Here is a 25,186-nt window from a genome sequence, read left to right as displayed (position 1 = left end):
TACGTACCTACATACATATTTTTCTTACTTGGATGTAGTATAAAACGAAAAGGAGTTTGTCTTGACACATTGAGGAAAAAAGTAAAAATACTTCACCAGTCTCTCACTGATTTCCAATATACCAGTAACGTGATGGTTAGCCTTGTGCCTGGAGTGTTATCTACAGAAGCTGCGTCATTCCTTCCTGCTGTGTCCTGCATGATCTCCCAGTGTGAACAAATGTAGACAGACGGAAACTTCACATTGTGGGAGATGTGTTTAAATTCTCTCTAGCTCTCCCGTGAATTCAAGAGCGGTTAGTCAAGCTAATTGACTAGGACGTCCAAATTCTAAGGGTATTAACGTAATTCAAAATAATTGCCAGTCATAGCCGTCAGTAACAACCACAGCGTGCACCTCCTGCATTTTTAGAAATCACATCATTTTTCATTCCATATGCTGTACTGCACGGGGATTGCGAATATCCGTTAAGGACTGCAACCACCTCAGTGATTTTTTTCTACAGCATTTGAAGTTTAAACACAAACGCCAATTTTACGTTTTGTTGGAAGCACATACGTTTTAAAAATAAAACAGTGGTGACGATTGTAATACTAATATATCAGTACACCTATTTCGAATTAGTATTGCAATTGTTATTATTAAATAACAGGAATAAAAAAAAGCTTTCAGGTAACAAGTACATGCCTAGTTTAAAAATCCTACACACTGTAGTTCTTTTAAATCGTCTGGCGCTCCTGTGGGCTGTTACGAAGAGAGGCGGGGTTGTACGGCAGCGCGCCGCCGATGACCGGGGGACGCGCACTCCTCCAAGAGGATTCTGTGCCTCTTCAGCTGCGGTGCGTCGCATTGTGAAGCAGCTGGGGGAGCTCTGCAGGAATTTTGCGTTTGTTGTTGTTTCGATCCTTCTTTTAATTGGATTTCGGTAGTTTTCACCATCTCTCTCTAGCCTTTTCGGCTTTTTAATCGGTTCGGGATGTTTTCTGAAGCAGAAACATGGAAACATGGACTGTAACATGGATTTGTAATCTTATCACTCGGTGCTTCCACTCCCTTGTTTGGGAGAGCTGTGCTGAGCCTTATCGATAACCTCCTAGCTGGTGTTTCAGTTCTTTTAGCTGTATATAAAGTTTTTTGTTATCTTTGTTGTTCTTATAATTATTCATGGGGGGAAATCTCTAAGAATCTCTCCAATCACCCTGATTTTATTTTTGCAAGAATAAAAACAGAACGGGTTTCGAGTACCGTAGCCTTTTTAACCCGGGTCCAAGCTGGGAAAATGGAGGCTGTTATGGAAAAGGAATGCAGTGCGCTTGGAGGACTTTTTCAAACCGTCATCAGCGATATGAAGGTAATAAAATGTAATCAAGTTAAATGAGACTTAAGCTGAACAACCTTGTTTTATGCGTTACCATTACGTCATGCCTTTTCCCTATTTAGTGGAAGTTAAAGATGTAGGTGAGCGGACATATACAGTAGCTTATGTTCTGTAGGACTAAATTTACACAGGCTGTGTCACAGTACTTAGAATCTCAAATTTACAAACCCATTATCACAATGCGTTAGACAAATTACACCAAAAACCTGCTGATTAATATCTTGAGTTTTGGATTGATTTGGAATTGTATGTTTTTATTGCTTCACAGACTGTGGGGCTGTATGACTGCATTGTTTTTACTCGGGGGAAAAATTATGCCTGGAAATGCGTTGTCATCTCCTACGGTTACGGCAACAGAGGCGCTATACAAATCTGAGGTGGTTTTTGATGCAGCGGTGAAGTTTATCCATCCAAATTAAATGTGCTTTACTATTTTGCATTTTTAACCTAAATAGTTCTAGGACTAACGACAGAACTGATGCCTACATGTAAGAATTGAATAACAGTATGCATGTTTATTAATATGATTTTCTTTAGTTTGTCCAAGCAACCGTATGTTTGTTCTTATGCATTTTAGTTGGAACAGACAAATCAACCTAACCGACCGTTTTCAGATAACGACAGGGAAACTTTCTAAAAACTTAGAAATATTCCCTACCTGAACTGAAAGTTACAGCGTTTAGGGAAGCACCTGAGATCGAAAGAGAGGCGTCTCGCCTCGTCTGTCTCTCCACACCTGTTCCGAAGTTGCGGAATGTTGAAAATGGCAGCTGCGCTCGGCCACACAGGGTAGAGTTGCAGCAAGGGTGAGCTGGACAAAGTACATTGGGGTGATGATACCCAACAGTGAAGTCGATGGCTGTTAGAGAAGCGAAGTGATTAAGTAGGAGACGCCCCCCCCCCCCTCCCCAAATTAGGCCGCTAACAGCCACCAACTCGGAAGTACAATAGATTCGTTTAAAAAAGCGTTTGTTATTGTTTGTACTGAGTAACGCCGAGTGACAGATTCACTGGCATGCTCCAAGAAGAGACTTTGCGAAATGTGAAAGGTCACCGTAAAACGAACAGGTGCCATGTCTTCTTAGAAATAATGAAGATCAATTTGTTGTGCCGATCGGCAGATCGTGAGATGAGCTAAACGCGTATAAAAGGGTGGTTCATCATTCTTCAGGGTGATTGGTGAAAGTTAACACATCTGCATTTTGATTAGGTGTGTGGACGTTATTATGCAGTTGCCCATCTACTGTACATCGAGCTAAATTGTCGAAGAAATACTGTTTTATTAAACATTTACTTCGCTGAAGATGGTGCTGTACTGTTTCTGTGTTTATTCCTTTGCTTATTTTGTTTTGTTTATCCTGCAGGTGTACATTTACATGTAATACTTTGACAGTAGTGAGAAGCAGTTTGAGCTCAAGCGCTCACATGCAGCTCTGTATATCGATGTGTGCAGTTAGAAAGTCCGGTCTTTATATTCACGTATTGACGTTTTTTTTTGACGAAGCCTTCCCTTTTCAAGGTGGAGGAGAAATTTCTATTTTATTTTTGGACTTTTCTAGATTTAATATGACTTTTCCACGGTGTATTGTTGAAATGAAGGTACATTTCAACATGGTTACCGTAAAATAAAAGAATGTCAACTCTGGCCACTTGGAATGCTGGACCGGGATAGCGACTTTTAGGTATTCATTAGTTTTTAGTTAGACATATTTTAGTATTTGCCTTTGTATGTATTAATATGGATAGATTTACTTTTTAAAAAAACGTAAAGCATTTTCCCAGTTCTCGTGACCCGTGTCTGTTTTCAATCCAGATTAATTTAACGTTGGTCATACAGAGGTCTTTGATTGTCCGCACTCCTAAGTATGGGGCTTTCAAGTTATGAATTTTAGAATATAAAACGTTTTCTAACATTTCCAGGTATGACCAGTTTTAATGATTAAGTATAGATAAATAGAATAGATAGTAAGTTAAACAGTTAATTCGTGGCTTCTCAACCTTTTTTGGCCGGTGACCCCGTTTTTAGGTACCCAAATTCTCGCGACCCCACTAATTAGAGCAGGGTTATTCAGTTACACTAACAAGTGGGCCAAATGGAAAATCACGTGGGGTTCGCGGGCCGAGCCAGAATACTTTGTCAACAAAAGGCTACTATAGATAACACTTCTATATTATACCACAACAGACTTATCACATGTATAAAAGCATGTTTATCCCTTTCCTTTTATTTTAATTGTGTCATGAATAACAATTTCACATAAGTAGCCACACCACACACTAAACACAAGAAAGGTAGAGCTCACAAAACATGACATATATTTACCAAACCAACCAAACACAGTGCTTTTAAACCATGTCCATAAATGTGTAATAGAGAGAAAATAAATCATTTTTACTATAGCATTATGCAGGTATACATTAATCTATCAAACATCTGCTGTCAGCAATCCCTGCCTGATCAGTCGGAGAGTGAGAGAAACTGGACTGTCTTGGGCACCCGTTCATTTTCACTCCCCACACCGTTTTTACCATGTCAGTAGCTGCTGGCAGTATCAGTCTCAGCAATGGTATGTGACTTCATAGATTTAGCAGTGCGGTAAAAGACGCGCTCGAAGCCCTCTCGTTAACTGTCATGGGTTTTCTAAACCGCATACGCTGCCTATTCAACTCAACGCTTTCAAAAAAAGATTTTGGCTTGCCCAATTATTTCTTGTGAGTGGTCTCGAAGTTTCTTTTGAGTTTGTTTGGTGTCATACTCTCTGTGGAGAGTACATTACCGCACAGTAGGCATTCAGGCTTTTCCTCGTTGATTTCCCAGATACGCGTAGATCAGTACTGAAGAAACGATTCGTTATAGTTCCGTGCACGTTTACACTTCAGGGTCTCGGGTTCAACATCTATTTCACTGGCAGATGTCGGTGTTGAGGTGGAGGCGACCGGACGAAGAAATTAATAACTGACTTATTAACTATGACGCATAACGCTAGCCACCATGGCCCGGAACAGTGGGTGATGTTGGTTTGACAGGCTGCATCTGGGTAACGAGCGGTCGTGTAAGTTGTCATGGTTACTTTCAGAGTATAGGGCGCACACTTTGTTTTCATGAGCAAGAGTGGAGCTCCAAATTAAATATATTTAAATTATGGTATGTTTCAAAACCAATTTTTTAATCTACTGTACTTCAGATTTCCCTGCCTAGAACTCGGGTGGGATCCATAATAACAGTTCATAGAAATCTCCCGAGACCCCATCTGCATATCAGGCGACCCCACGTGGGGTCGCGACCCCAAGGTTGAGAAACACAGAGTTAATTAGTAAGTTAAATTGAGCTGAACTAGAGCAGTAACCAGAAGGTCCTGAAGTCAGAAAGACCCTTTTCTGTCTGAAAGACTCACTTTAAATGAATTCAAGATGATCTTTCAAAGCATTACTGATTAAATGTCCTTCAGAAATCTTTTAATTTTGTTTGCATTGAGTCCAGTGCCCAGACACTTGATCGTGATCTGTATATGTTATTTTTTCTCTGTAGACATCCACATTAGAATTAACCTAACCAAATGGACAATCTTTACTTCACAGCACTAATTCTGCACAGTGACTTGTTTTGAAATTCCCATATTGAAGTCGTGTCCAGGTATGGATGCGCTCCACCTTTGTAACTTCATCTGGCTATTTGAATTATGCACTGAAATGAAGATTATATGACTGTTTTATGCAGTGCCTTTTATGAAAACTAAAAGACAAGAGGACAGTTTCTGCAGCCTAAGCTAAATTCAAATTCAACCAATAATTTTAAGACAGTGGTTCCCCCATCCTGTTCCTTGGGACGCCTTCATCTTCTGGTAATTTTCAGACTACATTCTTCATCAACAATGCGTTTGATTGATAAACTTTTTTTACACTTCCCATTATAATTTTCTCAGCTTAGCCTTTGGTTTACAAAAATGCCCAACTTCAGGGTGCAGACAGTTGAGTAGAGACTGGCAGTGGATCCCTTATTAGTGTCTGAGCAGCTTTTAATAGGTGATCAGTTTATAACGAACAGTCACAGGAGGGAATGACAGTGTATCAAAATACTTCCCACCATCAGAATTTTGTTTCCCTTCCACAGATGGTCACTTGGTTATATACAGCGTAAGGAAAGGTATCTGTATAGGGTTGATGCCATTTTATTAAATGGTACTGCAAACTTCATATATTATTCTTAAGACTTCTGAAAGATAAATCAAGGGATGACAGTTCTGTGTGTGTAATATAAACATGTGAATAGATCTTGCTGTTTGTAGAACAACCAAAATCACTTGGAAAGCAATTTTAAATGTGTTGTCTATAAGGGGCGCTCGGAGGTGCCTGCTATACCCCAGAGATGAGGTCTGCCGCACATTGTGAAACCCCTGACTAACCTCAGCCCACTCCTGGTGCTTGGCTAATAGTATGCTAGTGCTATGGGAATCCAAGTCTCAGTGAGTCTCGAGCCAGGGGCCTCTGTGCTCTAGGGCTTAACCTACCCTCTGAGCAAGCACCTTTGTTGGCTGAGCTGCTGGAGAACCAAATCTTCTCTACTAAATCAATTTCCATCTGATTGTATGAAATAACTTGACAATTCAATGCACTGACTTTTCCACCGTTGATTGCCTTCTTAACTCTGACTGAATCCAGTCAGAGCAGTGCAATAATGGCTTTGGAAATAGGACGTGGTTAGCACAGGCAATTCTCAGCAGACAAAGCAGAGTCAGGTGAGACTCTTGTCACCTTGTGACCTTGTGCCAGCCCTTGGCTCGGCAATAGAGCTTTTTCTTTTGGGTGTAAATGGAGTGTGACAAAGTGATACCCACTTTGTGTGTTATTGTGTATGAGTACATAGAAAATGCTATGTACACACTCCATATGTGCTGGAATTGCAGTTCTAGTTTCCATTAGATTTTTTTTGTCATGATTAAGAACACAGCTGGGAAAAAAATAAGACCGTTAGAGACTAGAAACTAAAATGTTTGAAATGTTTTTTATTTGTGATCATATATATGTGGACACATATTAGAATCATTAATAACATTTGAGCAAAAACTTTGAGATGATGTTTTAAAATTTGAACTAAGTTCTTGTGAGCAATGCGGGTTCTCCAGTTCCCACCCATCTCCCGAAGGCATGCTAGATAGTCTCCCCAGCATAAGTGTCTTACTGATAATGTGTGGGGTATTGCATAATGTATTTTAGTTCAGTGTTGCATAAGTATTAAGTTAACTGCTAAAAATGTATACAGTCAGTTTTTTTCTCTTTGGAACAAAATTCTGACACTGTTTTTATTTACTTAATAAAAATATGCATAGAAGGTTGCATGATGGCACAATGGTTAGCATACTCTGTCTGTTCACAAGGGATTTCTTCACATACTCCAGTTTCCTCCTACAGTCCATTAACATACTGGTAGCTTAGTTGACGTCTGGGAACACTGGCCCTGGTGTGAGTGTGTGTCTCTGTGTGCCCTGTGATAGACTGGTGTTCCATCCTGGATGTATCCCACTTTGCATACATTGCTTGCTGGAACAGGCACTGGCTCTGCCGTGACTTAGATTAAGTGGTTAGAAAATGGGAGGATGGATGAAAACGTTATTTTAATTGGCATATTTTTCAAAACAATGAGATATTTTTATTCTTTTACTTGTACCTTTGCTGTAACTTTAGAAGAAAATACAGTGCTACCTACCGCACCTTGACCTGAGGAATTTCTAATTCAACTGTTATGAAGTTCTTCACATAATGGCTGTTCTCTAGTATGATGGAGTATTCTCTCTTTTTACTAGAGCTATTTATTTACTGACGGTGTCCAACTTTAATGCCTAGAGGACCATATAGGGTGCTTATCTTCATCTCCTGTACTTAAGGTGGCTGTAAATAAAGAATGACAGTGTCACCGAGCCACTGCATCCATTAACAGATGTCTTCACATTTCACTGGAAAACCTGAAATAATGAACAAAGGATGCTTAATATACTCTTCCAAAAAATTAGCCAAAACTATCAACAGTATACTCTGGCCTTCCTAAGCAAGCATAGCTGTTGGCTTATGTCAAATTAAATGGCTACACCCCACCACTTTCAGACAGTGATTTTCTTTTTGATTTGTTTTTTGCTAGGGTGTTGATTTTAGGTTTTTGTTTGAAGGAGGGAGTTAATACAGTTACCATTTGATATCCCCTTTTTTATTTTGTATGTGCATTTGAGGAAATTACTGGTTTTCCTGTGAGGTTTCATCTGTGAGAAGACATGAGTTGGTGTTAATATTCATGGATAGCCACATTTTTCTTGGAAAGTTGGAGTGAAGTACTGCTGAGAAACAATTTACCTTTTCTTTGCCTCAACAGAGCAGCTATCCAATCTGGGAGGACTTCATTAACAAGGCAGGAAAACTTCAGTCGCAGCTCAGGTAGGTAATAAGTGAGCTATGTCACAGACTCTTTAATTGCAGTGTTTTCCATCTGACCTGAGCTCTTGTGACACATGGGGTCACACATAAGTAGATTTGAGTGCTGGGAGTGACCAGGGACTTCACAGTTCACCCTCACAACCAGCCATGAAGAGCTATGCCTTAGTTCAGAGCTCAGCCGAGGACTATTACTTTTTAAAGAATCAGAAGGATACATTTTCAGATTGCAAAATTAACACATTCTTAAAATAAATGTATAGGGAAAAATGTTTTTTGCTTTTATTTTCTCATTTTCTTGAATTGTTTTTCTGTTATACAAGAAGTAGAAGTCAAATGTTACGCTAGATACTGAAATGGTTTCAGTGGTGAACCATTACATCAATATTTTTTTAGAACATATAATGTATTTATTATTTTTTGCTTGTGTATTGAAGGTAGCAATTCTATCTTGATAACCTTGCTTTGTCAGCATAGGTTGATTTAGCCACTTCTAATGTAAACACACCTGATTTTGCTGGTCAGGGCTGAGTGAACATCTAGAAGCACTTCACTAATACTCTGGGTCTGGAGTAACAAACCAAATAAATTTTCATCCTAAGGATTAAATGGAGAAGTTAGAATTCAACAGTAGTTACAGAGTTTTCTGTTGTTATTTTAACGGCTATCATTTGATTAGAATAGAGTTAGGTTGTCAATCATCCATTTCAAATTACTGTCCCACATTCTGGCATTGAGGAAGGCTGAAAGCCCTTCCTAAAGAATGTTTTATCCTACAGTTAATATTGTAAGTAACAGTGAAGTGAAATTTGTTTTGTTTTTTTTTGTGGACTGATATAATTTAAATTTCAGATCAAAAGATTAGTGAGGCATTAGTATAGACTTTCCACTTTTGTTTATGGGTATTACTTTACATACATGTTTAGCTGTGTTATAACAATGTCTCTTTTTGTGTTTTCTAACTGTTGTAAGGAAACATTATCCTTGTGCGAGACAGTTTCCAGTTTGACTGCTCACTGTTTTGACTTGGGTAATTGGTTCACTTTATTGTCATGTGTCATGTAAAGTACTCTCATTATTTGCAAACCATATCCAACATCTCTATTTACTATTGTCTCGGGGACACACTTTATAAGGAGGCTGCCTACTTCAGTTCAGCAGATCAGGTATAGAAGTAAGATATTTCTTCAAATCAACAGGAAACGTTTGGAAGGCTGGATCATACAAGCACTAAGTGGAATTTAGCCAAGTCACTAGGAATAACAGTCCTACTCTTATGAACATTTCCATGGGATTTTTATGTCTTAGGCTGTTTTGCATTTCATCATAATTATGGGATATCTTAATATAATTTAAATAAAAACTCACAGTATATATGCGATAAATTATTTGAAATATTTAGATGTGACAGATATTTTTATTCTGACTTTATATCACAGATCTGTTGTTTGTTTTTTTCTCCTGTTCATTTTTTGGTTGTTTAGTTTCTATATAAAATGTTAGTTGTTGCTGTGTATTCTTTAAAACAGTAGCTAGTGTTATTGAAACCAGCCCTGTGCATAAATAAAATGAAAAATTCTACTTTTAGTCTGTTGAATGTGGATAATTGTGGAAACTTGTGGAACCCTTGAAATGGATGTTTTGAAACTCCGAACGATGAGGCCCAGCACATTGAAATCTGTAATTTTGTACTCTTGTTACAAGGATGTTTTATAATTACTGAGAATTTTAGGTAATCTTCCCTTCCCAAGGAAAAAAAATCTATTAAGCCTTCACTTAGTAAATTTGCCCACAGGACTTCTAAGCAATGTCAGTTGTGTATAATCAAATGTCTTTCACCATACTTATTTTAAGATGAAACCATCTAGAAACACACCACAAGCCTTTCATTTTGACCTTCTTCTTCTTGGTGAAAGACTTTGTTTCTCCCTTTACATATGTTTGCTGTATCCAATTATTTCCTGCTTTTTCAAGCCCCCACCCATGAGAAAATGCTGTCTGTTCATATCAACTTCATATATCTGGAACAGAAAAGGAAATGCAGTTCTAGAAAGTGAAAAAAACATGATTATAAGAGATTTTTTTATTTTTTCATTTGTGAATGTGTTGCTTGAAAAAACAGCAAAACTTAATAGTAATTGTATCTGTATCAGGGGAAAAGTTTACGTGTTTTTCTTTTAACCCCAGATTGCATTAGTTTTTGTATTTCTCTATTAAATAAATTGTGTTAATTGGAGGATTTAATTTCCTTTCTTTTTGAACATATTACAGAGAAACAGTAAATGTACTGTAGGGAGACATTGCATTTACAGTGAGATTGCACATTTTCTTTTTAATGTTCTCCAACTGTATTTTCTTAATTTTTCTTCGGTTTTCATCCTTATGTGGAACCATAACTGTCATATCTCATGCCTGTCTCTGAGTTTTGTGACACGACACACCCTGGTTGACCTTATAGACACTTGCAATAAGGTCAAATGTGGAATGTTCCTCCTTTTGTTTTATTACCAGTCTTCATTACTTTCAACGGTTATTCAGTTTTGAAAGCATTTTTCATTGCTTTCAAAATAAGCACTCATAACGTAAAAGCATAAATATTTCTTGCATAATGCCTGCTGTCAAACTGGCCCATACTGTGCTGTAAATCTTGCTTTATGGGAGATAACTTGGTTTTCAGTTGCAGTCAAAATGCAGCTCAAGGTATGAAATCACAGACTATATATGTGGTATGTATGGTATTTACTTACATAGTTTAAAGGTACTGTGATCCAAGGCAGACAGCCAAATGTATTACCAGTTAGTATCTTTGCATTCTTTTAAAAATGTTATCAGCTAAACCTAAAGGCCAAGATCTAACTGAAAGCATAAGAATGAATCCTCTGGCCTCTGTAGTTCTTATCTAAGTGTTAGTGTGCAGCACTGGGAATGTACTTTACCATGTGTTGTAATTTAGTCTTAAAGATTGTAACCAGCTGTGCTCCACATCTGTTTCAGGACTACAGTAGTTGCAGCTGCGGCCTTCCTGGACGCCTTTCAGAAAGTGGCGGACCTGGCTACCAGCACACGAGGTACACAGATGTTCATGATGTCAATTGGAGGGGACAGGCTGTGCGCAAGCAGCATGCGAGGTTGAAGGAAACCGAGACGAACTTGTCACTTTTCCGTTGTTTAGTTTGTCGCCTCCTTAATTGTTTTGGCGATTTCTGAAGGATTTGCTGTTTATTGCCTTGAAGTGGGTGGGCTCCCTTCAAGCACATGACCCACACTGTGGAACCTGGAAGACATGGTGTTAAGTAGAAAAATCTTTAGCCCTGCATTTTTTAAGTCTTTGTTCGTTGATTGGGGATCATGAACTTTTTATATGTCACTTGTAGCTTCAGTGTTGTCAGCTTAATATAGGAGTCTTTGCTTTGGAAATCATAATGTTGTCAAGGGCAATGTGCAAATTTTATGATGCTCTGATAAGGTCTGTAATAGTAGTTAAGCACTACTTTGTGCTAAATGGAACAAAATACTGGGAGAATAGATTTGGAGGACTGTGTCAGTGTTACCGTATGTGCACATTCCTCTAATGTGGATGAGAATTAGATAGGCCTGGAGAAAGGACTTAGTTCTTCACTACAGTATTAATATTATGACATGAATCCTCATAGCAAACCCTCAAAGTTTGATCCTACTGTATGACAACATCTTCCTGCTGTACAGCTATAATTTAATTTGAATTAAAAGCTCGATGGGGCACATATCAGTTTATACTTAACATCAGATATGGTGCTGTAAAACCTTCACTACATAACCAGACACACCTCCCGTTACATGGCCACTCAGACAAAACAAAAAGAAACATTTACAGTTCCCTCCCCAGTTTGTCACATTACTTTAAAGAGTAAGCTCCAGAGGGAAATGGTAGTGCAACTTCCTCCCCAGATATCATTACCTAGTTTTGCTTTTGTCCTCTTGTAAAAAGTGAGGTGTGATGGGTTATTTTAAGGATTACAGTTCCATCAATGATTCAATCAACTTTTATTATCCAGGCTCAGTCTGTTATCATTATTGTGCTACCATCAGCTTGGGTAGCCAACAGAGTAGTGATACAGTATGCCGAAATAGGGTCACAGCTGTAGAATTTAAGTGTTTGCTCATTTAATCTGGAAGATCCAGAGAAAGGAGCATTTAATCCAGTTTCCAAGTCTTTTTTGTGTTCTAGATCATCTTAACAGATGAGTTGGGTGTCCTCTTTGCTCTTCTTTTTAGAGAAATGACACACGTGTTAAATTGGTACTGAGACAGGCTCATGTGAATTGTGGTCACAATGTAAAGAAAATTCAAATTGTAGCGTTGTAGTGTTGTTTGACCTGAAGGGGCAAAATCGAGCCAAAGGCTTCTCATCTAAAAAAATTAAACCCCTATTGTAGAAAATGGCTATTGAATGTCATTTGTGACCACACTGAATCATGTTGATGTCCGCTGCTGCTTTAGCATTGAAAGGATTACTTGATTTCTGAACAAGGTGATAGTAGTTGTTCAGTTGCCTAGTTTTTAAAAAAATATTTGCTTATTTGGTAAACGTCTTTTGAGCCTGTCTACCTGTCTAACAATGCATCATCTCTAATTGCATCAGTGTTTTTAAATGTTAGTGGATTAATAATGTGCAATTTAATGACTATCCTCCTGCTTGCTAATGATGCGTACCTCAGGATTGTACTTTGTGATTAAAAAAAAATAGGTCTAATCCATCTTAAAAGAGCGACGATTTTAAATCTGTATCTTTATAGGACCATATGTTTGTAATTGTTTGTAATTGCATTGTAATGGTTATTGGAATAAGAACAGCTTTATCAAAGTTTTTACAGCTGTGTTGAAAGCATCTTATCTTTTGATGACTGTAGTATCAGCACAGCTAGAAGCCTTCACTTTTAAGTCTGCAAAAACAAGGGTTATTTTTATCAGATCTCCTAAATTGTTTTTTTAAACCTATACATTTAGGAACCTTTGAGACTGACAATAACAGTTGTGGAAGGAAATCGGAAAGGGAGGCTCTCATCAGGGCTTTAGTTATAAAAAGTAAAGGCAAGCCCTTTTATTTATGTTGGCGTTCATCACAATATTTAGTCTGACTTTCTCTTTGTTGTCACAAAAATAGAAGGGTGGTTTTGTCGCCAGGTTACTTGCGTGTGAATTGCTTCTGGAAGGAAGGAGTGTTTGTGTAGGTAGAAATAGAACTGCGTGCCTTCCTGTCTTTCCTCTTTTATTATGATAACTTGGTTGCTAGGTGTGGGCCAGAAGTGAAAGTGAATCCATGATATGTGTGGGTAGATGGAGCTTCAGAGACTTCATTTGCCTATGTGTGGATTCTCTTTTTTCCTTTTGTTATTTAGTTTTTCCAAGGCTGTGCTCCTTTAAATTGTTTATTGTGTATTTGTTTCAGTTTTCCAGAAGGTACTGTTGCAAGTTAGTGACTTCCACTTCCCCACATCAGTTCTCTAAGGCATGACCCTGCTTCTGCTGGTGGTGTCCATGGCAACCAAATGGAAATCAGAAGGGAAATTGCTTGTTTTAACTCATTGCATACTCAGCATCATTATGCACTACCAGCTGAACTAGGACATGCAAAAGAGGGAAACTTTTTATATGTGTATACTTGTATAGCACTTCGGAAATGGTATGATTAATCAACAATGTGAAAAAACAAGAGCATTTATATGTGTCTCGTTGAAGTTTAAGTATTGCTATAGCATGTTGCTACCTAACTGATTTGCACCAGTTTGAGTGAATAGTAGCTCAAATTGTAGTAGTATTATTTTTTTAGTTCTATGTCAGAGCAGTGAGTTATATGGTTAGAAATAAGCAGTTGGTCGCAGTTTGGACAGACCTTTCCTGGCTTAAAACCTTTGCACAGGAAAATGTCAATGCATTGTTTTAGCCATCAGTAGTCATCATCATGTATATAGAAAGATTAATTGGTTGTCTCATCCTTAACTGTTGTAATTCTTTGCTTTTATATTTCATTGTTCAATAGATGAGTTTTGTTTTTAAAAAATGTAATGCTGATAATTCCAAACCATTGCTGTATAAAATGTATTTTGGGACATGATGGAGTACATATCTTACTGCATGCATTATTTGCACAAAGATGCACATATAGCCTTGAATTCTCTACATTGCATTCAGTATGAGATGCAGTAGCCCACTAAGAGAAAGGTCACTGAAGACGCTCTTGTAGAAAGATTGTTTGATTAATGGTCTCCCAGCAGTCAAATTATGTCATCCTCTAAATACTAAGCAAATGTTTCTTTTTGTTATAAAAGAGCATCTACTTCTGATATCTTCATTGCCTGGAAAAGTGTTTCTAGGTTACACCACAAATGAGTCGTGTAGGACCTGCATTTATTAATCTTCCTTCTTAGCAGCAGTTGCTATTAGTGACGCACAAAAAAGTGACTTGCTCTAACATCCAGGCTGGTGCAGCTTTACGTGGATCTGTTGGCTTTTTGTAACAGGTCTTTTGTAGTCTCTGCTATTGGAAAATATCAATTTTAAAATCTTTCTTAGTCATGATCGCATATTATGAGAGACTAGTCTAATGTTTAGTTAGAAAAAATGAGCCATGGATAAATTACACTGAATTAAAATAAAATCCTCAAACCAGATGAGCAGTGAAAAACGTGGACATGACTGAAAATTAAGTATTTAGTTCTGCAACATTATTATTTCCGATTTGTTTTTCAGTCATATTAGAGTGGATTAGAGCACAATATGGTGACAGAACCCTGCTGCTTGTTGAAGGGAGATGATGGCAGTGACTCAGGGCTCTGCAGTCCCATCTTTCTCATACAGAATCTAGGCATGCTGGAGGAGAGAACGCAGGGTATGCAGATGGCACCCCCAGGCCTGCCTTTCATGGCACATTTGTGTATGGATGGAAGTTCATCGCAGGAAAGCACTGCACTCATCCTAGGGTGTGTTATCATGGGCTAAATCGAATTTTGCACTCTGTGTGTTGAAAGGAAAAAGAAACCATCTGCTGCATGAAGAACCTAAAATTGTGACTTCAATTTCAACTTTTAAACACAAAATATGTCGGCATAAACGAGATTTTCTTCTTGGGGTAACATTAAACAAACTGTTCTTTCTACAGAAATGGGAATAGGTATTCAGGTCCAGACTATTTGTGAACTATTGCAACATGCATTATAAAATACCATGCAGTCAAAGAGAAAGTATTTAGCCAAATGAAAAGAATGGCTGGAATAGAAGTCAAAAAATGAAATTTTCGAAAAGCAAGTTCAGGAAAAATTACTAACTGACCCCTTGGGTTAGAGCAGAAGTAGTCCATTCCATCTTTGAACCGAATAGTAACTGTACTAAGTGTTTGGATAAGACGTCAAATCAGCTTTTGTAAGTGTTAATTAGTTGCTATTTAACATTAGAATGGACTACCCCTGGGTTAGAGGGTTAAAAAAAGACAGCACATATAAATGTTGGCAGTACAAAATCTTAAGGATTTTTTCCAGTTTCCTTTAAAGGATCAGTATCCCAGCATATAGTACAATACCTCATTGAGAAATGAAACTTGTTCTGTTTGTATTGGTGTGATTTGAAATGATAAAGTTTATTAAATAATAAATATTATTAACTTTTCCATGGCTGTTAGGACTTACATGTCCAAACATGGAAAAATATAGTCTGTACTAAAATGGCCTATATTACATGTATAATACAACAGTCACTTTATTAAGACATGGTTGCACAACTGAGTGGAAGCTGTGTCTGTATGTACAGAGAGTGTCTATTTCTTTTGCTGTTTTAATTTTTAAGTGAAACTGAGTAGTGCTGGCGGAAGAAATGGAAGGCTACCATTTTTCAGCAACATGGTTTTTAGTGAACATTTTGTTTATGGCTGGTAAGCTCACAGTTACCTCCATTCTGACAGGAATGAGGTACCTGGATGAGGACTGGGATTTCCTTCCCAACTCTTGTCGAGCCCCTTGCCATTGGATGTGCTGTGAGCTTTCAGGAGACCAGAGTGTATCTTACTGATGACGCTGCACACTTATTTCTAGTACCAGATGATGCTTCTGCCCCAGGTTTACCCACAGCCAACGCAGCATTCAGCAATGCATCAGTTGGCACTGCTGCTTGGAGATTGTCTGTCAGATTTAGCTGTAGACTTAACCTAGCCTGAGACAGTGACATTTGCACTATAAGGACCAACATCACCACATTTTCCTAAATCTGTGTATGAAATGACAAAACAGAAAGCGATAAAACTTGTCATGTCTTAAGTTAACAAGTGAACTCTTTATTTTGTTATAACAGTTGTCTTTAGCTGTGCAGAAAATTAAATGCTGAACTTTCTTGTTTTCGATGCTTTCATCCTTGTCAAATAAAACAGAGGTAAACATACTGATAATTGCATCGCCGGGCGTTTTTCTCTTCAGATATTTTTTGGATAAAAGCCAGGAAACTAATTCTGTTTTGAACTTACCTCTTCCCTGTTTTAAAATCATATCCAGTACTTTTGATTGGCCTTAACACTTTTCTTTATTAAGAACGGGATTTTTTTTTTAGAAAATAAGTTTAACTTTTGACTGACTGCCCTATCTGATTCTTAGTTAATCCTAAATTTGAAAACATCTGCATGTCTGTATTGTTAGGTAATGTCTGAAGTTTTTATTTTCCATGATCATTTTATGTCTTGTAACACTTTTTACTGTTATTGCTTTACTTTAACGACCCTGATAAACTTTACCTTTCTGTGCTGTCATGATGATTAAGATGGTCCTGGAATCTGAGACTGAATGAACTAAATCGTAGTGATGCATGCACAGAGTAATATGTCAGATACCTAGAGAAAGTAGTTAAGCATTTGAAATTTTCAATTGTATAGAAATTGCATTATATGGACAAAACATTACGGGTTTGATGTTGACATTTGTGTGTTTGCGTCATGTGATTAGATTTATTCCATTTGCTTTTAACAGTTTTTTGTTGCTTAAAAATGTCTTTATTTACAGGGCACTCTTGAGATGACTTTATGTATTTATCTTACCTGCTGGCTGTTATTTAATATTTCCATTAACTAAAGGGAAGTTTTACGTATCGGGCTTTCTTCATAATACATTTAGTATATCACCAGGGATAGACTTGATCTTCAAAAGAGTCCAATTGAATTAAAGTACAAGAACAAATATAAAAGATAAAGCCTTGTAGGAGATCTAGGTTATTAACTAAGGCTATTGAAATGAAGACTGACAGAAATGCTGACAGAATAGGACAAAGGTTTTCTAAAGAAAAGGTGGGAATATTATTTTTGAAATGTTTAAAAAAGGTAAAGGTTTTACTCAGATAATGATAATATATATATCTATGATAAGTCTGCATGGAAAGACTTCTGAAGGCACAAATTTACTACTTATTTTTAGCTACCTGAGACATTTTTCTGTTTTCATTTTTTCAAAATAATATGAAATGTAATCAAGATGTATTTGATACATCTACATTCTTGCCTTTTTTACAATGCATTCACCTTCTTATGCACTTTATATAACAGTGTTTTCTCTTTTGTGTGCTTCAGTTATGTTTAACTCTCCCACACAAGTTGCTTTATTGGTGCCAAAACCTGTGGTACCTGAGTCAGTTTCTCATTAGCTTGGCATAATCCAAATGTTTGGAGGCAGTTTTTTTTTAATGCTAGCCGACTTGCTTCCTACAAGGTCATTAATAATTCAACTAAAGTTTTGCAGATTCAATTAAATAATTAAGCAGTGGCTGGAAGAAAAGCCATGGGCATTCCCTTGTATCCAGGAGAGCACAACACTGAAAAAGAAGAAAAGGCTGTGAATTAGAATAAGAAAATGGTGCCTTTGAATTATTTTTTGTACTTACTCCACATTGAAGTGCATTCTGAGCATCGGATAGTTTCAAATAATAAGCTGTTAGCTGAGTTAGCCATTGTAGAAGAGCTACAGTAGTACCCAACTTCAGCTGTATTTGTATTATTAATTTGAAGCACCAGTTTTCTTTAACTCTGATACTTTTAAACAGTTTGAAATGACTAGTTCATAAATATTTCATCTTCTCTATGACCCTCATAACAGTGAGGGGTGGTGAGGAGGGAGGGATGGTTGAGGTCTATCCACAGTTACATCAGGAGCATGCAGGTTTTTGATGATCCTTCTCTCTCTGACTGCACTGAAAGCTTACGGGCGCCAGGCAATCACAGGGGTCACCACTGTGCAGCAAGGGGGGTACGCTGGCTGCCAGTGATATGCCGCTAATTATGCACCACTGGCTAATTGCAGGCCATTATGGGACTGGCATTCAGCTTCAGCAGTCATAAAGTTTTACCTCTTATCCCATAAGTGAAACATCATTATCAATTCGTAACTTATAATAGCCGCTGGGATACCAGTGCTTTCATGCTGCTAATTATGTCTTTAAAAAAAGCTGGCTGGTTCAGAAATAAAGTGGGGAAACAAATCAAACTGAAATGACTTTTGTTTTAGAAAGATACGTCTTGTATCTGGTACATTTCACTCACTTCAAACAATATTCTGTTCTTCACACAGTGTTAATAGGCTTCTGTGTATCTATAAGGCCATAGAGTACAATGTGTCCTAGTGTGAGTCTGTGGTTTAACTGGTTAGGGCTACTGTACACACTTAACAGTAGGCCCTTTGTGCACACTTTTCTGTCAAGTCCATTTACTCTTCTATTTGATTTTTAATGCGAATTGATGAAGTCCATCTGTGTGTCTCGCTAACAAACAAGGATGAAGTCATTTCATTTAAATAGAGCACAGTTTAGAAATGCAGAGGGCAGTTTGCTTTCAAACCTTGATGAGCCCCATCTGCTGCCAGCTCCTTTGGAACAGCTCTGGAATCTTGGCTCAGAGCTGGAACACAGACAAATAGAACAGTACTGTAGCTTTTCCTCTGCCAGTTACAATGCCCTTTTCTCCTTACTTACAGTACTGCTACAGTACTTCATACACTGTGCTTGTAGTAAGGTGGTGGGTTTGCATGCTAACTTTGAATTATCTCTGCCTGATTGATTGTAAAATATTCAGAAATTATGGGTAATAAAGAAGTTCTTACCTCTGCTTCTGTTCTGAAAGAAGTCCAATTTGTTTCTTTCTTTGAGTTCAAATATGCATTGTCTTTCACACCACCTGCTGAAAGACAGCCACAACAATACAAATAAAACAAATCTTCAATCTCCTTTCTCCCCATTTATTGTATATACTGTAGCTGTTACCACATACGTTATCCCAATTCAGAAAATAAGAATGAAAGAATTATGTGGTTTACACAAGAGTATTACAAGAGCAGGTGGATTCTGTCTTTAAGCAGTTCTCAGAGAGTGCTGTCATCACACCAGATAAGCTCAGACTTGTCCAGGTTGTTCAAAACATTATGGAAACCGGTTCCCAGCCTGTTTCTGTTTGCTAGGAACATCTACAGATGTGTATTATTTTATGTCCTACTTTTCATAACTAGTGTCAAGTCCCACCAAGAGGCAAAATTAGGTAATATTTCTAACTCCTATTTCTACAATAAGAGGATTCAGCAGAGCAACTTCTGAATGCCTAAAGCTAATTTGTGAAACAGTATCGTACATGTCAAACAAGGGCTATAGTCAGTTATAGTCTACAAACCAAAAGGAATCTTATTACCTGTGACCTCAACATTGATCCAGAGTTTCAATTAATGCTCCTTTAGACAGGTGAATTAAATGTCTAAGTGAGGGAAATGTCAATGGATATTGTTGCATTTGGTCTTGTATGAACTATAACCGTATTTTCTTAATTTGCATATTTCTGTCACAACACTTTCATCAAGACTTCATTTCTCACAAATTGTTAAGACGTTTGGAAACTCGAGGAAAAAAAGTCATTTTTTCATTCACTGAATTGAACACTAAGTTTAGCTTTACACAGATAAGGAAAGAAAGAAGAATTCAAGTCTGAATGGACCTTTTTATATTTTTGCACCCAGGATGAGCTGTTTCACTACTAGCTCAAGCAAGATCTTGGCAAGATTTTTTTTTCTTACTTTATAATATTAATAGAGCTCTTGATTTTTTTTTTGTTCTCATTAATGCAAATAATATAGTACTAAAATATATTTTAAAGGGGCAATATTAATTTACCATCAAGTCAAGGTTTCGACCCCTGAGTATACAGTACTTTGCAACCTTTTCTTTTATCTCACAAAGAAGCTACAGTGTTTCTCATTTGTCATAGTTCTTTTGAAATGTTTTCTGTAAATCATGAAAGATTTGAAATCTTCAGATACTTCCTTGCTGTGGTCACGGATTATCTGTCAGAAATACTATGAAAGAGAGAAGGCTGATCTGGCTTTCGTTCTGATAAATGGTACCAGTTACACTGGGGACACTCCCCATGTGAGAAGTATGCCTCTGGAACGCAATAGTTTAGAATAGCCAATCAACTCTTACCTGTGTGTCTTTGAAAGGTAGGAGGTAACCTCAGTACTTGCCAAAAACCCATGCAAATACAGAGAAAACATGCCAACTCCATTCAGAGAGGAGCCCCAGCCTGGAAACCCAAAGAGCTGTTAGACGGAAGTGCTAACCAGTGTGCCACCCAAACGCAACATTCCTTTATTCTTGTTTACATTTAACTGCTTATACAAATCAAGTTCAGATTGTTAAAACACTAATACAACTCCATTTGGAATATTATGTGCAATTTTGGCCTAAACATTATAAAATAGATATTGCTTTTCTGGAATCAGCCCAAGGAAGAGCAACAGGATAACTTCTCAGGTTTATTCTTAGGAATATGCTACCATGACAGGCTGAAAGAACTGAACCTTTTAGGCCTGAAATGAGAAGGCTATGAGGAAACCTGATTCAAATATTTAGAAACCTCACAGACAATGACAAAGTCAACTCTTTGCATTTCTTCAGAATCAACAGTGAACCAAACCAGTGGAAACTAGGCACGGTTGGAAACTACAAAGACGTGTATCTAGAACTGGGAATAGGTACCGTGTTCTACTCAGAGGATCATGGTGGTCTGTAACCAGCTACGTAATCCTGTTGTTGAAGGTAACATGCAGGATGAGATCCTCAGATAAATTAGCTACTAGGAACTGAAAAAGTTGCCCAACTCTGGTTTGTAACCTTTCTTATGATGTTAACATAACATGTTGCCAGTGGGGATTATGAGTGAGCTCAAAAGTTTATAACTGCATGTTAGTTTACATTCCTTAGGGCTTAGAGGGAGCATGTTAATAGGTAACTCAGCCTTCATCCTTGAACTCCAGATAAATGCCTGATAAACGCTTCTTTTAATTAAAATTGAGCCTCTTTAAATTTGAATGTAGTCTCACCTCTCAACTATACGTTTCTTCCAAGGACAGAGACGTAAGTACTCCATCACAAGAGTTGACAAGCAATAAAAAACTGAATGTTTGGATGTAAAATTAAAAGTATAGAATTTTTATCATGTTACACTGAAACTGTACAATGCACTATTAAGACAGCCTTTATAACATTGTGTGCAAATCTAGTCATGTTACAAGCAAGTTGTTGCTGATGTTGTATTAGTCCAGAGAGGAGCAACCAGATACATTCTTGGGTTTAAAGGAATGTTGTATTCTGACAGGCTAAAAGAAGTAAATCTAGCAGTGACAGCGTTTGGAAGTGGCGGACGGCACAGTTTATTGAGGTCCTGATCTTTAGGATCATGAATGCAGAGTCAGACTATTGAAGTACTTGTCTGTAAACCTATAGGGAGCTGTAGTGTTCATAAGTAAATAAGTTCCTAAGTAAAAGCCTGTTGTAGTACTCTGAAAATTTCAAATTAATTGTGAACTCCATTTCTTGGTAATTTTGGAAGTTGAAGTGGTTTCCTTCCTTGATCAGAAAAAAAAACATTGGAAGTCAGAAGCTAGAGATCCTCCTTTTGAAATGCTGTCCTTCAAAACATCAATGATTTTCATTCTTTTAAAACAATAGAAGGCTAATTCTCATTAAGGACATTGGGTTATAAGACACACATCAGTTGCAGCATCTAGAAAGACTAAGTGGCAGTTGTTACCTTTTTAATTTTGTTTATCTGGTAGTCATTTGTGATGTTTTTATGATAGGTAAATTAAAGATTCATAGAAACCAGACTTTCAAACAGGCAGGAATAAAGACAACTATCAAGGTGGTAAAGCAGATAAGTGGTTATGAAAATACAGAGCATTGATACTATCAAAAATACAGAGCATTGATATCATCAACACCTCCCTTAGCAGGTTTTGGCTTTGATGACGATTCCTTCTTTCTCCTGGATAGAAAGTGCTTGGTGGAAATCTTCCTTTTGAGCTGGATGGAAATTATAATATTTCAATGTAAAATGAGAGGTGTCATAAGGATGAGTTCCCACTGCTGTTTTAGATTTTAAGCTTCTGTGACCATCACTCAGATATGAGGGAAGCATGGAACATGTCCAGCTAACTTTCTTTTTCTTTGAATTCACTCTTGCACATGAACAGAAGAATACACAGAAGAATTTCTGCTAACCTTAACCTAACTTAATTACTGCTGAATATCAAAGGATATTTTGTTAACGGTTTATAGAGGTTCTTAACTGTGAACCTAGGGGAAATAAAAATATTCTGGTTATTGATTTGGAAAAATCTGTTTCCTTGTAAGTTCACTTTCCAAATGTCAGCTAAACAAATGTTATATTTAGATGAAAAGGACGTATTCTAAATCCTGTTTTTCAAAGAACACTGGCACGTTTTGTTCATTTGGAAAGTAGATCTATGATTATATTTCATTTGCCCAGTGGGCATACTGAGCTTGAATGAATGATTTGGTTAACTTTACCCATGCCCTTGTCTTTACACCCACTGCTCTTCAAGCTCCTGGGTGAAGGCACTATACTTAAGACTGTGGTTCTATGCATGAAGTAGAAAAAAAGGAACACCAACAAACTTGTATGTAAACTGGAATTACAGTCAGGCTTATCAGAAGTGTCCCCTGAACTGATGCAGTAAGCAAGCAACTCCCTTATTCACATCATTTAGAAGGTTTTCTGAGATAGGCATACAGTAGATAGCTCTTCAGCCTTATGAAGTATCCTTAATTTGAAGCAGTGTGTATTCCTGAGTCTTAAATTTTTCAGATGTATGTAGTAGCAACTAAGGATCGCAAAGATTTTTTCAAATAGAAAGGAAGCTTTGTGGTAACAGTAAAACACACATACTCCTTAAAAAGAAAGGTTTTGTCACTCACTTGCTAGAAAAGCACAATGACTTGTTCTTTCCTGTTAAAAATGACAAAAACCTCCCCCATTTCACATACTTTTATTCGTCTCCCTAAAAACAGCACACAGGGCCACTGCATGTTGCATGATTGTTTAAGATGTACCAAGTGTTTCACGTCCATTAGGAGTCAAAGGAAAGGAGCAGGTGATGCATACAGTTCATTCAGCAGATGGCCTGTGTGAATGTAAGAGTTGCTGCCTGAGCTCCTTGTGGTTGCAAGAGGCCAGTATTGTATGTGGGTCATTGCACTGGCTGTTGCTGGCTTCAGTCAGTTGAGCTGCTATGTGGGAAATGTGATACAGGAAAACGTGACTTTTAATAGGGAGAGGTAGTGTACAGGAGCTTCAGAGACTTACAAAAGTTATGGAAAGTTGAGTGCAGATATATACAGTAGGCAGTCCAGTACAGAATTCATAATATGCATTAAAGCTGGCAAAATGTATTATATGGAAGATTGTAGGGCAGTGTAATATAATCTAAGATTTTTATAATCTATGAAATCCAGAAGACTATAACCTTCACATTTGGCCGAGTTATTCTTCTGCGCTAATATTCCCTGGCAATTTTTTAATTGTTTTCTTTTTGGTCCTGAATGATTCTTACCCACTAAATAGTGGGAGTGATCATTGAACTTTAGGCTTTTATTCAGTGCATATCCAGAAAACATTATTGTAAGTTTTGCAAGTTTTCTGTTTTGGGCTTTAGCCTTGTAGTATGTTGTTGTCTGTTTTAATTACTTGTACATTTGCCTTGCATCTTTGTATATATCGATATCATACATATTATAGTGCTGCCTGGTATTTCTGAACAGGATGCAATTGGATTTTAATGTGCCTCTGGTTGAGAATTGTGCAGTTAAGCCAATAACTTCTAGAATGGCTCATTTAATACAGTAGAGTGCAAAACTAGTTTTTTCACATACGTTGACTGGGCTTGTAGGCTGATATGTTCTTTCAGCATAGAATTATTGTATGACAGTAAATGAGCTGCAATCTAGGAAAGCTCCAGATCTATTATTTATAGCCTTGAGGGCACTGTCTTCACCTGATTCATTTAAAGGTAAGTGAACCAATAATGTCACATAGCTGAATACCCATGTTTTATGTTTATGCATTTTGTGATGCTTGTAAAACTGCCAAGTTTATATGTCCTCTTATCATGAGAAATATTTGTCATTTTGCAAGCACTGTAAGGCAGAAAGTATGATTGACTTAATTGGTTAGGAATGAACTCCATTTTACTTTGCATTCTTCACTTGATTATTTACTTGTTCCTTTGCAGTAGCACTGTGCTAGATGTTGTACTTATGCTAAATCATAAATTAACTCATGATTTGTAATGTTTAAAGATTGGTCATTTTATCATTTTGAGGAGGGGATTGCATAGTGTTTAACATTACTGCCATGCTGCTCAAGGTCAGTTCCTGGGGTGCTATTTATGTGGACTTTGTACGTTCTCCTCATGTTCGGATTGGTTTTCTCTGGATGCTCCAGTTTCCTCCCACAGTCCAAAGACGTATGGGTGTTAATTTGCTTCTGGAAAATTGGCCCTAGGTTTGAATGTGTGTGCGTTTGTGTCTGTGTGTGCCCTGCAAAAGGACTGGTATCCCATCCAGGTTGAATCCATCTTTGCATGCAGTTCTTCCTGGGATAGGATCCGGGCCACTGAATTGGATACATGGCTATTAAAAGTGAGTAATTTCTGAGTTCTGAGTAATTTATTATTTGAAAAGCCAATTGGTAGATTGCTTTGGTATAAAGATAGCTACATAACAGACCAGATAGTGGAATGCTAACAAGTTTATAAAATATTAGCCAGACAATAAAACATTTTTCAGTCTAGTTCCTGCCCTCTTATTTGCAGCTGCCATGTCAAGGCTGCTGTACTTTATTGGGAGCAGTTTACAGCACTTGTTCTTAAGCTGAATATTTGAACAGCAGGCTTACTGTAGGTTCAGGCTGTATTTTATTTTGCTGGCCAAAGAACTTTTGGGGGGAAATGCTGAGAAAGAGCACAGGCTTAACCCTCAAGGACAGAGTTTAAAAAGCAAACAGACACTTTTCCAGGGTTGTGAGGCTACAGATCTAAGCCTTAACAG

General features: G+C 37.5%; 1 protein-coding gene across 6 annotated transcripts in view; it reads left to right on the top strand.

Annotated features, from left to right (window-relative positions):
- The first annotated feature begins 803 nt into the window (after positions 1 to 803).
- The window catches only part of LOC148822953 (protein MTSS 1-like), a 74,984-nt gene continuing 50,601 nt past the window's right edge, over positions 804 to 25,186 (top strand). For all 6 annotated transcript variants that reach the window (XM_088928661.1, XM_088928663.1, XM_088928665.1 and 3 more), the window contains exons 1-3: positions 804 to 1,351; positions 7,740 to 7,801; positions 10,793 to 10,866. In XM_088928661.1, coding sequence (XP_088784787.1) covers positions 1,280 to 1,351; positions 7,740 to 7,801; positions 10,793 to 10,866 — 208 coding nt within the window. In that variant the 5' untranslated portion in view covers positions 804 to 1,279. The remainder of the gene's footprint in view (positions 1,352 to 7,739; positions 7,802 to 10,792; positions 10,867 to 25,186) is intronic.

Source organism: Atractosteus spatula, chromosome 12, assembly GCF_055471065.1.
Source record: "Atractosteus spatula isolate fAtrSpa1 chromosome 12, fAtrSpa1.hap1, whole genome shotgun sequence".
NCBI lineage: Eukaryota > Metazoa > Chordata > Actinopteri > Semionotiformes > Lepisosteidae > Atractosteus > Atractosteus spatula.
The sequence above is the reverse complement of the archived record's forward strand: the minus strand, read 5'-3'. Positions and strand labels throughout refer to the sequence as shown.